The sequence below is a fragment of the Typopeltis vanoorti genome, chromosome 11 (genome assembly GCF_054136105.1).
Source record: "Typopeltis vanoorti isolate ZY-2024b chromosome 11, IOZ_Tvanoo_1.0, whole genome shotgun sequence".
Taxonomy (NCBI): domain Eukaryota; kingdom Metazoa; phylum Arthropoda; class Arachnida; order Uropygi; family Thelyphonidae; genus Typopeltis; species Typopeltis vanoorti.
Genome location: NC_143559.1, coordinates 117,095,793 through 117,112,729, shown reverse-complemented (window position 1 = coordinate 117,112,729; position 16,937 = coordinate 117,095,793). Strand labels below are relative to the sequence as shown.

The window sequence follows — 16,937 nt, the reverse complement described above, 5'->3', positions numbered from 1 at the left end:
TCTCGCTCTCATCTGAATACATTTCAGCATTCTGAAGGAGGTTTCAGATGCATCACCTCAAACGTGAGAGCAGTATTCCAAGGTTGGATGGATTTGAGATTTATAGTGTCAGGAGTTGAGCAGAAAAGAAATATTGTTTACAATTAAAAGAATTCCAAGTTTTTTTGGAGGCTGAAGATTTGTTTGTGCCACTACTTGCAAGCGGAATGTTGTCAAAAGTGAGGGAGAGTGAAACATAGTCGTTTCTACCAGAAGATGGAATAAAATCGCATTTTGGTGGCATTAAATCATCAGGTTATCCTCACCCCACTTGATAATGACTGGATATTAGTTAAATATCTTGAAGTCCGAATCACATGAGCATTACATGTTTTGTAAATGAAGAAGAGGAATGGAGAGTACAGCCATCTACAAAGCTATGAATAGGATTGGAAGTCAGAGGAAGAGATCATTGATGCATAGAAGAAAGAGTAGAGGTGAAAGTACAGAGTCCCATGTCACTCCAGCATTGATTGAAAAATCTGATGAAATCATCTACCATAATCATAAATGACCAGAGAGGAAGCTGATTATACACTTACAAAAGATAGGAGGAATACCATATTTGGTAAGCAGGCCATGATGCCAGACTGAATCAAATGCCTTGAAAATATTAGAAATGACCACTTGAGTTTCTCCAAACTTATCTATGACTTGTGTCCAAAGATGAATAAGGTGAGATAGGCAATATGCTGTGGAGTGAGAATGGTGGAATCCATATTGGTGATCACTGAGTAACTGGTGAATCTCCAAGTAGTGAAGAAATTGACTGTTGATGACTTTTTTGGTTATTTTAGAGAATACTGAAGTCGGAGAAGTAGGATGATAGTTTGATGGATTTTTTTTTTTTTTTAATCTTCATTTTTGGGAATAGACTGGATAAAAGCTAGTTTCAAAGCAGTTGGACAAATGCCAGATGAGTATGAGAGCTTGAAGGGAAGATACAAGATGGGTGTGAGGTTCTGGATCACAAGCTTTTAGTACAACTGGAGGAATACCATCAAGGTCAGGAGACTTATTGGTATCAAAGCTACTGAGTAATTTTCTGATGTTCTTGTGGTGAAATTCAGAAGAGGCATACTGTGAATGGTTCATAGAAAAGTGGTAGGAGATTTACCTTCATTGTATACAAGAATTGGAACAAAAAAACTTCCACCAAGAAGTCTACCTTTTCTTTAGGAGATGTTACCAATTTGTACTATCAGGATGTGGGAGAGGTACAAATATGGAAGGGTAGAAATTGCATCCCACAATCTTGGCAAGGGACCAGAATGCTCGACAGCTATTTGAATAGGAGGCAAGCTTGTAAATTTGGCCCTTACAAAGTCTGCTTTGGGTTTTTTTACTTTTTCTTTTTTTTTGCAGTTTGCAGAAGGCTGGCAGTGTGTGTCTTGCGCCACTAAATTTTTGGCCAGGACTGCTCTAACATAGTTGTTGTAGAACCAGAGCTTTGAGAATTTTTAAATGGAGTGGGGAATAAAGTCACTCATACCAGCAAGAATAATTTTGGTTCTCATGTTAGAGGCTTAATGGAGTGAAACAGCACTGAGAAAGGATTAAAAATTATATTTTATTCTTCCAGTATTTCATCTCATTCATAGAGACATCTTCAGGGAGTACAATATGAGACTTATAGTGTGTGCACACACACAAAGGCAACACACAAAGGCAACACAAAACTAAGTGAAACACGTGAATGTAAAAACCAGAATCCTAACTAGATATGGTGCCCTCTGTGGGCACTTATTATGTAGGCAATCATATTCATTCAAATTAAGCTGATCTTTGAGAGCAACTACAGATTCTAAAAGCAGTCTGTCTTATCTAAATTTACTGCTATGTAACATGGTGGTCTTTTTAAATTGAGTCTATGAGCCGTATCCAAAGCATGGTCTGTAAGGCGTGATTGACCATGGTCATGACTGCAGATGTATTTTTTATGTTTTTCCATGTGGATTGTGGCTGATCTTCCTGTCTGTTCATTATCTGCTCCACTAAGGACTAGCTAAGGAGGAGTTGGTCCTTAGTGGAGTGGATAAAGGTAGTTAGTTTCAAGTGTTTGTATTTTTTTTTTTTTTCAAGATTCTGTTTTTTTCTGACATGCTTCAGACATAGGGGATGGTGATAGTATTACTAAAATTCTTCTGAAGAGAAGGTTGAGGATTGAGTTAAGGATTTATTATTATTATTATGCTGTGGGAAATGTATCCATTAGATAGGAAGGTGTAGCGTATATGATTAAGTTTTGCTGCAAGAGAGTGTTCATTGGAACAGAGATTATAGGCTCTGTTGGTTAGTGTTTTAATGATACTATATTGAGCCTATAACCTTTGTTCCAGTGAGGCCTCTCTTGCAGCAGAACTTAATCATATACATCACACCTTCCTATCCAATGGCTACAGTTCCCGCATTATAAATAACATAACCCCCCAATCCCTGACCTTCTCCATTAGAAGGATTCTAGTTATACTATCACCATCCCCTTTGTCTGAGGCACATTAAAAAAATAGCCAGAATCTTAAAAGAAATACAAACTCTGCACAGCTTTCAACCACATCTGAAGTTAGGTATGCTTTTCTGCTCCACTAAGGACCAACTCACTCCTCTCTCTCTCTCTCTCTCTCTCTCTCCCCCCTTGCAAGAGTTGCCCTACTATAAACAGACAGGAAGATCAGAGATAATAGTCAAATAGGTCTGTAAAAGCATAAGAGTTAGGAAAGTGGTAGAGAATGAAGGCAAGGAAATCTTGAACCAAAGAAGATTATATAAAGGAGATTCCACATTTGATAATATTTGGTATGGGATATTAGTTCTAACAAATGCAGAAGTCCTGCCCATCTTGAAAAGACATTAGGCATGATAATGTGGAAAATTTAGGTGATATATAGTTGCAGAGGATGCTAATTGAGGTTCAGTGGTGAATAACATATCAGATTTGGATAGCTGTATATGTGGTGTGTGCATTATTGATATTAGAACTAAGTTCCCAACTGTTGGCAAAAACAATCAGAATTTTTAAGAATTATCAACACATTAGCACAAGAAGATTATTTAATATATTGCCAGACATTTTGGTTTAAAAATAACAAACTATCATCAGTGGCTTGACAGGAAACAGTCTTTTACAAGGTGGAATACTAACAATTGATCATTCAAAATTAGAACAAGGCGTGATGTTACATCGCTAATCATGATATCATTTCACTGAAAAAATGTAAACATAAGAGTGCAGAAATAAATTACATTAAGTTCACATTGTCATACAAAAAACTTAATTTATTAAATCATATTAAAGATATCTTTAGACAGATGTAGTATCTAGAAGTTATTTAAAAAAAAAAAATTAATGTGTTATGCAGATCAAACTTTCCCATATTTTTGACAAGGATATGCAGTCATTTCGGTTCAAGTTAGGGCATTGAAGTAAGACCTCAGCACTCTCTTTGAATAAGCGTTTGAATTTATATCAGCATCTGTGTAGAAGGTGAGTTTTAGACCAGAGAATGTTGTGGTTTGTCTCTATTCTGTGTTGCACCAGTCCAGACTTATCAGATTTATTGTGAAGAATATAAGATTGATGTTCTTGTATTCTTTTTTCTATAGAGTGTCTGGTTTCTACACAGATGCCAATATAAATTCGAATGCCTATTCAAAGAGAGTGCTGAGGCCTTACCTCAATGCTCTAACTTGAACTGAAATGACTGCATATCCTTCAAAAATATGGGAAAGTTTGATCTGAATAACACATTAATAATTTTTTTTTTTAATAACTTCTAGATACTACATCTGTCTAATATCAGCAACAACTGATGTCCATTGTAATCCTATTAAAACAAAACATACAACTTGTTAGAAAATATTTGTTATTTAAAATTTAATTTATATAACTTGAATTTAATATCATGCCTACATTTTCATCGAGACAACCAGCCATTTGTTGCATTAAAATCACCATGACCTAACTTTTTAGTTAGCATCTCTGGCTTCTTTTTTAACAGTGGACCACTGATGCACATTCTTCATTCATTTATAATGGAGAATTGATTCAGGTCATTCTCAGTGTCAGGTTCCTTACCTTCATGCTTCCATTTTTGGGATGTTCCTTCTTTTTCAAAGCATGTCTGTTCTTCTTGCAATTTATCTTGCTATCGTATTGTTGGATTCTGATTATGTAGATATTAGAGTAATTATTATTTGCTTCAGAATCCAACATGATCTTCCATCACAAAGGCTACATTTGTAAATATTATTTAATGTAAATAACTTAAATTATAATTTGATATCATGTAATTACCTTAATTATATCTAATATTTAATTGTTTAATCAAAGATGTGTTAATAGTAATAAGATTCTGTATTAAATATTATTAAGCTATTTTATTTATTGTTATGTCAATATTATAAGAACTTGTATTTGTAATTTAACTACGCATTTATTGAAATGCAAATATTCTATTTATTCTTGTTTGTGAAAGTTTAACGTTATGCAATAACTGAATGTAGTGGTATAACCTTATGTAATGTTAGCGAAAATGTTTACGTTTATTTGTTGTCATGGAAACGCGTGAAATAAACGAGCGCAGTGGAACAGAGCGAGGGCTGGAAAAAGAATAATAAAAAAATATAAGAGGTAACAAGAGAGAGTTGGGACGGAAACTTGGAAGTGAAAGGGAGCGAGGGCATAAACTAGAGAAGTAGAAGTAAATGAAAGGTTCTTAAGGGCAGGAGTTAAGAGGATAAATTTTATAAGTGAGCAAGGATGAAGTGAATTTTATAGTTAGCTGAAAGTGAAGCCAGCAGTAATAATAAAAGGGAAATTGATGCTGTAATCGGATAATATAAAAAGCTGGAAGTTCAAGGAAGAATTCTGAATAAACCCAGTTGGTCTAGAATTGCGGCTTATTTCCGATTTGCCCTAAGGAGAACCGCACAGTGTTTTAATTAGTTTGAGTGGTAACAAGGATAGTTGAAGTACCCTGCAGTCGATGTCTGGATTTCTGAAGCACGATTGATAGTGTTTTAATTATAACTGTGGATAAGTCTTGTAGATGTGTTCTTAAGTGAAATAAAAATAATTTAAAAATTTGCTCACAACGTATTTGATGTACTAGGAACTATTTCCGGTAAGGACTATCTTAGTGTATTATTTCAATGCTTGAAGAATTGAGTGTTAATTACGCTACGCTTAACCTAACCTCAACTGTGGAAACTGTTCGTGATTGAGAGTTGAAGTTAAGAATTGTTAGAGAGATATTTTCAACTATTAGTGCCTGCAATATTTTGAACTTATAGCATGACTGAGAAGTGTGTGAAAACTGATTAGATAGGAAGTTCTATTATATTTATATATGTGTAGGAACTTTGTAACTCAGAAGCTGAGAAAGTGTATGTGAAGGCTTGGAAGGTTGAACTAATGTGATTGACTTGGCTTAATGTTTGACTTGTTTTTATTGTTTAAATTAGAAGTAGAATTTATATATGTGTTATATAGCTTATATTAAATGTTTGTTTTTGTTAATCAAAAGTTGTATTTTGCCTGAATCTCTTTTACTGCACCATTCATAAAATATTCGAACCAAAGTAGGTAAATTAAGTAAGTCGAATATACTCGGCCAGTATATATATTAAGGAGAAATAGTTGAGGGTTGATTTTTCTTCAATTCTTGAACTAATTCAGATATAGAGTGGTGCAGTCTTTAAATATAAATTTTCTCTATATTTGAATTAGAAACCAATTAGCAACTATTTTTAGGTTAAGAACATCGTAGTAAATAACATGTCGGATCCAAGGTACAGATTAAGACAAAGTAGGATCCAACAGTATCAAGCACACAATCATAGATTTCAGTATCCCAGTTATCTCTGCTGGATGACAATGTCTGGTATTGGGTGAATGGCCTTTAATTTGATCTAGTAAGGAAGTCTTTTTTTGGCTGATGACAAATCTTTACACTGTATCTTGGTAAGGATATAAAATTTTATAAAATTAAAAATAAAATTATCAAAAAACAGGGTGGCTCAGCATGAAAGATGACACAAGTGCACTCAACTAACACTAGTTAACTCAGAGATAATACTGAGTGCTGCATCTTCTGTCCCCAATAAGCAAGGAAAGGCAGTTTTCTCAATTTGGTTTGGTTCTTTAAGCTTTGTCTCAAATAAACAGCTGTCCCAATTAACCAGATTATACTGTATATAAAACTATTCAGAAAATTATTAGGCAGTATCTTTTTTATAAATCTGATTTTTGCAGTGAACTAGCCTGAAATGATAATTTTCTATTGCAGGCCTCAGTTTGCCCTTCTTGATGAATGTACTAGTGCTGTATCCATAGATGTAGAGTCTCAGATCTATCAAGCTGCCAAAGATATGGGTATTTCCCTTTTAACTATAACACATAGACCATCTCTTTGGTAAGAATTTTGCCATTTTTATTTTATTTTATTTATTTATTATGGACTCTTCAACATGACCCCCCCCCCTTATTTTTATGTTACTTGACATTTCAATGATATAATGTGAAAATTTTAAATAGATTTCAAAATTGGGAAATGAACTTATTAGTACCTGTGATCCTACAGTATATTTTCCTAAGGAAGAGATAGACATTTTTGTGTCATTATAGAAAGCAGCTGACCCAAAGAAGAAAAGTAAAAGCTGGTTACACTAGTTCAGCATACACAAATATAAAAAGGATTTGGAATAAGAAGTGCATTTTGAGTTTAGTTTAGATAAAAATGAATATTATTTGGAAAATAAAATGAAATGGTTTATTTGTAGAATATGTAGAATGAAAGTTAAAAAAAAAAAAATCAGCTAAGCAGCTTTCAGTGGTGAACAAGACTCATATATACAGAAAACAAGAACTAAACCTTAAAGACAATTGAGAAAAGATGAAATCATATGAAAAGGTCCTGGCAAGTAAGCCAGCGAGTGCTCTTAGAGAATGCAGAGAAAATATAAGAAAACTAATCTGTGTAGGAAAATTAACTAAACAAAAGATGTGGAAAGGCTAAGAAAATAAAGAAACAGATCAAAAGGTAGCAAAATGTTCTGGAGGCTATTGGAAAAAAGCCTTGAAATGGAGGAAAGGGAAGTATAAGAGGAATTACAAATGATAAAGGTAAAATAAAAACTGATGATAAAGATTTTCTGGATGTCTAGACTTTGAAATAAGCAGTCACAGAATGGTGGTATTTAAGAGATTTAAAAATATTTAAGAGCAATGCAATTAGAATTACATATTAATACTTGAGATAGAAAGGTTATCAGTCAGTCAGAGTAGATAATGTTCAGTCAGAAATGCTTGTACATGAAGATGTAACAGTTTACAGTGATTATGTTGTATAAATCAGAATGACTGAACCAAGAAGCTGAATTCTGCATGGTTGGAGTAGAGCTCTTTTAGTATACTCAGTAAGAAATTTTTATTTTAAGTTTTATAGATGTGAAAAGGTATATGAGAAGGTGCCAAGAGAAGAACTGTTCAGAACTCAGATTATATGGTGTGAATTATAATTATACAGTTAGGTCAACTAACTGAGGTACTTGAAGATAATTAGATTAAAATCAGTTGTAAGAGAAGGGTGAAATGCTGACACTCTTGTTGTTCTTCATCTCTATGGATCACATTTAAATCCAATATTGATAAATTAGATATTCAAATCAGCTCATTACTTTTTGTAGATGATGTTATACTCCTAAATAAATCCAATGCAACCTTCAGGAATATTTTAACTAAATTGAATAACAGTTCTAGAAAATTTATTATATCAGCAATAAAAAGACAAACTATACAAGAAGTCATGAACATGGGGTGGGGGGAATCAGCTGTATTCTCAGTGTACAACTTATACAACAAGAAAAATATTTCAGCTATTTATTGTAGATGGCAAATTAAATATGGAAACAGACAATAGAATAAGCAAATGGCAAAGTGTCACCTGAATAAATTTATATGGAATAAGAGAGAAATTAGTCAAAACACATTTAGCAGTTATGCAGCCATTAAAACCACTTTTATCTTATGCAACTGAGAGATGTTTAGAAATAAAAACACTTGATCAAAGACTACAGCCATGAGAGTTCTTAGAAAAATTATGAGTCAACAGATAGCATTAATGGCAAAATCATATTAAAGAGCCTCTGTAGCTTAGTCAGTGTGAATGAAGTTCTTTGGTTGGAAAGACCCAGGTTCACTAATCCTGTCTAGGATATGAAGAACCTTTATCAGGACTTTTCAGTTGAGGGTCAGTTAATCAGTCTCATATGGAGTTGAAGGTTTTTTCATCCTGGAAAGGGAGTTTTCATCTCACAAAACAAGCCAACCAGTCTGAAGAAAATGCACCTAGTTGACAGCCATAGCACACAATTCAGATAGGATTAACTGCATTGTCATTGACAGTAATAATGACAAGTGTGTAATAATTGTTTTGAGAGCAAATGCAAAGAGAACAAATTACTTGATAGTAGAATTGAGTATATAGACTGGAAAATATAATATCAATGATAATACTGAAAGCATTGTGGCAGAAGTTCAGGATAATGTAGATCTGAATAAAGAAATGATGCACTTGCATGTCATCCTTCATGAAACAAAGTGCTAGATTGAAAGGCTGCAGAAACAGCAAGAGATCAATCAATCTGAGAACAGAAAAAAAGCAAGAGGTCCAAAGCCAAAAAAGAAAAGTGTAAGAATAAACAAGAGAAAGAGTGTAAGCAAATAATTTTTTATGGTGATTCTATGAAGGGGATGGGGGGGATACTTCACGAAAGTGCTAAAAAATCTTGTTTTTTCCCTGGTTCAAAAATTCATAATATTAATAATGCTGTTGGAATTTAGAAAGGGAAGGTGAAAGAATTGATTGTTTTGGCTGGAACCAATGACCTGAGAAGTGAAAAGTATTGTATGAGGGAGGATGTGAAAGGAGTTATTGTAAGAAGCAAAAAAAGAAGAGCGAGGGAGGTGAAGTTTATAAGTCTACTGCCATGCTGTGATAGAGGCAATCTGAAAAGGAGAGTGATGATAGCTAATGAATCAATACAGAAGGAATTATGTAGAATTTGTGAACTTATTGCCTGAGTTTGATAGATGGAAAGATTTGTATAATACTAATGAACTGCACTTAAATGGATTTGGAGTTAGCTGCCTAGAGAACCTTGTTCACTGAGAGTGCAGAAGCACAAATTCAGGAAAACTGTAGCAAGTAGGTCAGATGCAGATGAGTGTGTGGTACTCCACTGGTCACCATCATTCTCCTAGACTCCGATCCACCATATACTACTCTCTGGTGTCTGTCTATCAGCCATCCCCCTATCCATGCTACTAGCCTCATATCCATTCCCATTCTCTCCAGTTTTTATAATAGTTTTTCCACGTGGTACTCTGTCAAATGTCTTGGCAAAGTCGAGCAGTATCATGGTATAGCCATTACCTTTATCCAATTCTGTCACTTTATTATAAAATGTGAATAAGTTACTAAGACAGGATCTACCCTTTACAAAGCCATGCTGCCCACTATCGAGTATCACATTCCTGTCTATCTTTTATATTTTACTGTTATATTTTACATTATAGTGTGTGGTACTCCACTGGTCACCATCATTCTCCTAGACTCCGATCCACCATATACTACTCTCTGGTGTCTGTCTATCAGCCATCCCCCTATCCATGCTACTAGCCTCATATCCATTCCCATTCTCTCCAGTTTTTATAATAGTTTTTCCACGTGGTACTCTGTCAAATGTCTTGGCAAAGTCGAGCAGTATCATGGTATAGCCATTACCTTTATCCAATTCTGTCACTTTATTATAAAATGTGAATAAGTTACTAAGACAGGATCTACCCTTTACAAAGCCATGCTGCCCACTATCGAGTATCACATTCCTGTCCATCTTTTATATTTTACTGTTATATTTTACCTTTCACGAACTTTTCCAATACTTTAACAACCACTCCCGATATATGCTACTTGCCATGCACTGCTGACATTCTTTCCTTGTAGTTTCTCAAGTCATGGCACTGTTCCAAAATGACTCTTGAGTCTGTAGTTGTTTGCTCTCTGTCTTGGAGCCACCTTTATGTGGTATAAACACATCTTATCCTCTTACTATCTAACCCTCTTTTCACTCTTTTGGAACCATGCAGAGACTTTTGTCAGAGGACAAAAAAAGTGTGTGGTACTCCACTAGTTACGCTGTGCTGTGATAGAGGCATGTGCAAGAGAACTGGCACTACCACATAGTACACAGACTGATATGCCATCCCGTTCCACTGCTATGTTCACATTCATATTTTTTTTAATATGCTGAACACCTACTGTTCATCTGCCTCAATGTTGATATGCGTTACCATTAGCAACTTTAAAATCACCACCTGGATGATACACCTTCACAAAATGATCATTCAGCAACTCAACTATTTCTTTTGGTTCAGTCACCTTCCTACCATGAGCATTGTTTAGTCATTTTTCCTCTTACTTGCTACATAATGAAAAAACTCTTTTGGATTTACTTTGGCCTCTTTTTGGTAATTCTTTCTCATAGTCTGATTTGGCCTTTTTTACCATACTAGTCACCCATCTTGCTTGCACTTTGTTCTACTAATGAGTATGCTGATCCCTTGTTCTGTTCCAAGATGACTAATTACTGTTCCAAGATGACTAATGAGTATGCTCAATAGTCATCTTGGAACAGTAACTTGACAGATAACTCCATGTGTTTGGCAACTTCTCAGAACAAGACTGCATGGCTACTATCCCCAATTGGAGGCAGAGTGTCTACCTTGGTTATGGATACATCTTCTGATGCTACTATCAGATCCAACACCCTCAGATCCCTTGTCCTCTCTATAACATGTTGTGTTATGTAATTATTTTATTTATTTTTTATGTTGGGCCCATATACAGGAGGTTGGCTGGTCAACCTATAGTGCATTAGTACCGTATATGGGTTGTGAAAGGAGAAACTTGTTTACATTTGATTTGAATGCCTGTATATTGTATTCCTTGGGAAATACGTCAGGGGGAAGACTGTTCCCCAGTACTGAAGTAGCAGGGATGAATGAGGAGGAGGAGAAGAAACTTGTTCTGTGTGTTTCAAGGTGTACTGTAAAAGGATGTTGGGCGGCAGCTGTACGTGTTAAAATGGGCTTAGTACAGGGTGGGGGAATTATTGATGCTGTTTCAGATGAACCTTTCCCGTGAAAATATTTATAGAATATACAGATTACAGAGACCAAGCATCTATGTGAAAGTGAGGGGAGCGGGTTGGTGAGGGATGGGTCATTTATTAGTCTAATTGCTCTCCTCTGTATTGAGTCAAGCATTTTGAGGGAGCTTTTTGGAGCCCCACTCCAGATGTGAGAGCAGTATTCGAGAGCTGGGCAGATTTGTGACTTGTATAGTGTTAACAGCTGTTTAGAGGTGAAGTAGCGTCTTGAGCGAAAGAGAAACCCTAGTTTTTTGGAAGCTGAGGATGCAATGGTTGTGATGTGTTTATGCCAGGAGAGGCTTGATGTCAAGGTAATTCCGAGAAGTGAAATTTCGTCTTGTCTGTGAATTTGAGTGTTATCGAAAACAATGCTGGGGGAAAATGGTTCTTTTTTGTGAGAAATAAGACAGAACTGGGTTTTACAAGCGTTGAAGTTGACAAGGTTGTCTGAGTCCCATCGGAGGATGGCTTGGAGGTTGGAATTAAGGGCAGTGGTAGTTGATGTTCTGTAGGTTGAAGTGAGTTGTGTAGGATAGGGTTTGTCAAATGAAAGGGAGAAATGTAGTGTGCTGTTATCTGCAAAACTGTGTATTGGGTTAGAGGTCAACTGAAGTAGGTCATTGATATATAGAAGGAAGAGGGTCGGTGAGAGAACTGAGCCTTGAGGAACCCTGGCATTAGTTGGATGGGGATAGGGAGCTGTCTATCATCACACATAGTGTGCATCCAGACAGGAAGCTGGCAATTCATCTGCAGAAGTCCTGAGGCAGTCCAAATGATGGGAGTTTGCTTAGTAAGCCTTTGTGCCAGACTCGGTCAAAGGCTTTGGAGATATCAAGTGCAACTACTTGGGATTCACCAAATTTCTCCATAGCGTTTGTCCAGTGATGGGTGATGTATGAGAGTAGATTTCCTGTTGAATGGCTTTGGTGGAATCCGTACTGGTGGTTGCTTAATAGCCAGGTACCTTCAAGGTAGATTAGGAGTTGAGAGTTGATGATTTTCTCCATTATGTTAGATAGGACTGAAGTGAGTGAGATAGGGCAGTAGTTAGATGACAGTGATTTGTCACCCTTTTTAGGAATGAGTTGAATATAGGTGAGTTTCCAGGTTTTGGGATATATATACCAGTGGAGTAAGAGAGTGTGTACAGGTGACATAGGATAGGAGTCAGTTCAGATGCACAGACCTTCAGGATAATTAGAAGAATTCCATGTGGGCCAGCACTCTTTTTTGTGTCCAATTTAGGCAGCAGGTTTGTGATGTCTTTTTGGCAAAAGGATATAGGGGCATTATATGTTGGGCAGTTGGAATGATTGGAGGGCATTTGCCATTGTCAGTTATGTGTGCATTGGATGCAAAGTGTGATGCCAGGAGGTTAGCTTTTTCTATGGGTGATGTTGCAAATGAGCTATCTGGGTATGATAGAGGTGGGAATAGTGTAGGGCTAAAGTTACGGCCAATTGCCTTGGCAAGGGACAAAAAGGCACAGCTGCTATTTGGACAGGCTGCAAGCTTTTTGCCCGTTTAAAATCTGTTTTGGAAGTATTAATAGTTTTCTTGAATTTGTTTCGGACTTCAGTGTAGGCATTGAATGAGGATGAGGTTCTTGATTTGAGCCAATTGTGGTATTCCTGATTTTTCATTTGTACAGCCTTGACACATTTTTTGGAGAACCAGGGTTTAGTTAGGGGACAGCAGGTCTGAGTAGTATGGGGATTATATGTTTTTGCCAGCGAAGATCACTTTGGTGATGCGTTCAGTGCATATGTCTGGACTGGAAGACCGGAAACAATAGTCTAACCCTAACAATAGTAATTATCCCTTAGCAACCACATAAATCTCACTTTCATCTCACTTTTGCAACTGATCGCAGCACCACTTACTGTGGAAAAACCAGAGAGTACTGCTGCTGGCCACTCAGTAACATATAATGCTCAAATTGAAAACACAGGAAGCATTACTTTCATACTTCTCCTAATGTTTATTAATAATATGTGATCATTTTCAGTTCTAATACCTCACAGTATACATATACTTTTTGTGTGTGTTTTGAATACTTGCATAGAGAAAAAAAGTAATTTCTTGTTTGCCATTATAAGTAAATGTTGAGGGTTTAAACTTTAAAATAATCATAAACACTGTCAAATAAAATCTTAGATCTAGACACAGAGTTGATTATATTTGAATGGATTTTTTGAATTCTGATTGGCTCTCAAGTATTAGCAGCAACAGGCCCATTTTTATAATCAATATAAAGAAATTATTATATATTTGGGGAAAATAAGTTTTTAATATCCACAATTAATGCAGAATTTGAACCATATTCCCTTACTTTGTATAAAATAATCTAATTACCACTATCATCTGCACATCTGTTTTGGGTTACTGCAATTAGCTTGTTATTTTGTGGTATGTTATCTTCAGAGTGCTCTCTGAAGATAAAATAACGCATGTATATCAGATCTCATTGATTGTATTCGATCATCAAATTCCGGATAAGATTGCATGGCATATCTCTGCAATGAATATGCCATGCAATCTTATATCTACTGGTTTTGCTGGGTTTGTAGCTCACTTCTTCAGTATAAAAATAACATTAAAAATGTTAAATATATAGAGTTGACTACATCATATTGTTCGTCTATAAATATTAACAAATTGTATATATGGTAGTCTCCCCCCCCTTATCTGTGGGGGACATGTTCCAAGACGCTGTTTTTTCCTATACATACACACCTATGATAAAGTTTAACCCCCCCAACCAGCCATGATGTCTATAGATGTCCAGCTGGATACTATTCTGTAACTGCATTCTGGATACTATTCGGTAACACCTGTTGAATAACATGGATAAGAAGTGCAATTTGGTCTCACTATTTCATCCACCTTGGCCAGTAGGGAGGTTAATTTATAAATTAGGCACAGTAAGAGATTAACAACAATAACTAATAATAAAATAGAAAATTATAACAACATACTGTAATAAAAGCTATTTGAATGTGAATGGAATCTTAGTAACCTCAGCATATGTTTATTATTATTATTATTTATTATTTTATGAAGTTGAGAACTTTTTCCTTTTTCACTTAAAAGGAAACACTTTACGGCTTCCCTTTGGCATGTCCGAGCCGGCATCACTACTCTTGTGCTTTAAGCCATTAAGTAAACTAAGGGTTACTTGAACACAACCATCGCGACAGTTGATCTGATAACCAAGAACTATTCAGAACGGTGCACAATTTAAAACTTATGAATCGTCTATTACTAAAAGAAAGAGCTATACAGCTTCATTTCGGCGATGTAAAAAAGAGAATATTAGATCCAACATTATTTCAAAGCCGAATGTTTCTAGAAATTAGAAAGTTTCATAAGTTGGCCTGAGAGCTTACAAGAATACAATCTTCGGCATCCCCAAATTGCTGTATCCAACACTATTTCAAAGCCGAATGTTTGTAGAAACTATGAAAGTTTCATAAGTTGACTTGAGGGCTTACAAGAATACAATCCTCGGCATCCCTGAGTTGCCTTATCTACTTCAGTCAAGTAGTGCAAATTTCCACTTTGCCGATGTAATCATAAATTGTTTATTTCTGGAATTTTCCATTTAATATTTTTAGACTGGGTTGACTGCGAATAATTGAAACTGTGGATAGTGAACCTGTGGTAAGGGGAACTACAATATTTTGTTATACTGATTTTAGGGTATGTGCTGATTGATTTTGTAATGTAACATTTCAGGAAATAAGATTATTGCTTTTAGTAGATGAGGTCTCTGTTAATAATTGATGTTTGAAAATATCTTTGGATACATATTCTGAAATTTGAATTATTTTAATTCTAACTTATGTTTGAACTTTCCACATAGGAAATTTCATACTCATTTACTACAGTTTGATGGAGAAGGTGGTTGGCGGCTAGAACCACTTGACACTTCTACCCGCCTTTCCCTTAGAGATGAAAAAGAACAGCTTGAAGCACAGTTGACAGGTGTACCTCAGATGGAACGGCGACTACAAGAGCTATGCTCTATCCTTGGTGAGGAATCAGTCATCTTACTTAACTCCTCAGCAAATAGTACAGTCTTAAACTCAGATTCTAAAGATGATGGACTGGGAAACAGTGACTCTTCAGACATCACTGGTGAAAATTTATCAGACTGAATATATGTAAAAAAAAAATCTGTTCATACATGGTGTAATTAATTATTGGACTATGTTGATTATAACAGCATATTTGTTGTTAATCTTGTATTTTGGGGCAACTTTTATATAATATTTATGTCAAGAAAGTATTGAGTTTCTGCAGTGATCTAGTTCAGAAAAAATGAACAGGCTTTGTGTATATTTATCTTGTAAATTTTTTAATACTATTGTATACTTGTTTACCTAGACAAGGTATCCATTCTTAGTACTGTATTATAAGAAATTCACTGATGTTCACGATTTTATTTTTTGTTCATCCCCAAGTTAAGATAATTTTAGTACCTCTAAGGAACAGCATCCTATGAAAGTGTATTACTAATATTGACAAACTTTTTTGTTATAAATTATAGTGTGTCAATTTGATCCAATTATTACTTATCCTGAAGGAAAATGTTAGAGGTAGCTGTTCTTTGAAAGTAAGAAAGAGGCATCACATGTCATATTGTTAAATTTATACATAAACGCATGCATTTCATGGTAAACACTTCAATTAATTCTTATACTAAATAAACCTATGCACACCACATGGATTGTTCCATTCTCTTTGCATACTGCATAATTTTTTTTATGAATTGCCATGAATTCTTTCTGCATATGCACATTAACATGTTTGTACTGAACACAGATGCACGATATGCTTCACACATATCGTGCATCTGTGGTACATTTTTTAGGTTAATAAAACATTGCTTTCAGTTTCCAGTCTTACTTCTGCCAGTAATGTTATCAGAAATAAATAAAACTTTATATAAAAAACCACATTGTTCCTTTCATAAAATAATCAGATAATTTTTTAAAATTTATTTTTTATATCATCAAAATGTCATCTTTTGACATTTCTTATATATTTAAGTCTGATATATCACCAGGTTTGGAAATGAAGATTCTGCATAAAGCTTAACAGTTTTTTATTACACTTTTTTTACCTCGTGTCTTTCCACAAACAAGATAAACCTTGTTAATCTTTTAGGATTAGTGAGGCTTCTCTTGGATTTCTTGGAAATAAATTCTGCAAACTAAAGTATTTTCTTTCTTAGGGTTAAAGAATAGGAGAAGTTGATGTGAGATCATTGAAGTTCTTAGAAAACATTTCTCTTACCCATTATTTTGAAATGGGTTTTTGGGTATTTTACTGTATTTCTTGCTATAATAAAACATTTATTTTGTTTTGCTTGTGCCTGTGCAGTGCAGGGAGGGGGAGGGAATAGAATTCTTTTACTACTGTAGTAATTTATTGTGACTCCCACAATATAACTATAAATTATCAGATATTTATTTGTCTGTTACAAATGCATTTGTATTTGTCTATTCTTTTCCTAAGACATCAGTCATATGCAAGTTACCTGCAATTTATATATGTAAAACATACCAACCAAGTATGGCATTTCTCTTAATTATCAGGTATTATATTTTCTGAAAGCAAATCTTTTCCTTTTTTACGTGGCATCTTTTTTTTTTATGGAATGTAATGTAACAATTTGC

At 35.0% G+C, this 16,937-nt stretch overlaps 1 protein-coding gene across 1 annotated transcript in view; it reads left to right on the top strand.

Moving 5' to 3' along the window:
* LOC150101977 (ATP-binding cassette sub-family D member 2-like) overlaps nucleotides 1–16,037 on the top strand; it is a 225,299-nt gene extending 209,262 nt beyond the window's left edge. Inside the window, exons 10-11 of the mRNA XM_090400540.1 lie at nucleotides 6,327–6,452; nucleotides 15,119–16,037. Coding sequence (XP_090256666.1) covers nucleotides 6,327–6,452; nucleotides 15,119–15,413 — 421 coding nt within the window. The 3' untranslated portion in view covers nucleotides 15,414–16,037. The remainder of the gene's footprint in view (nucleotides 1–6,326; nucleotides 6,453–15,118) is intronic.
* The last annotated feature ends 900 nt before the right edge of the window (nucleotides 16,038–16,937 follow it).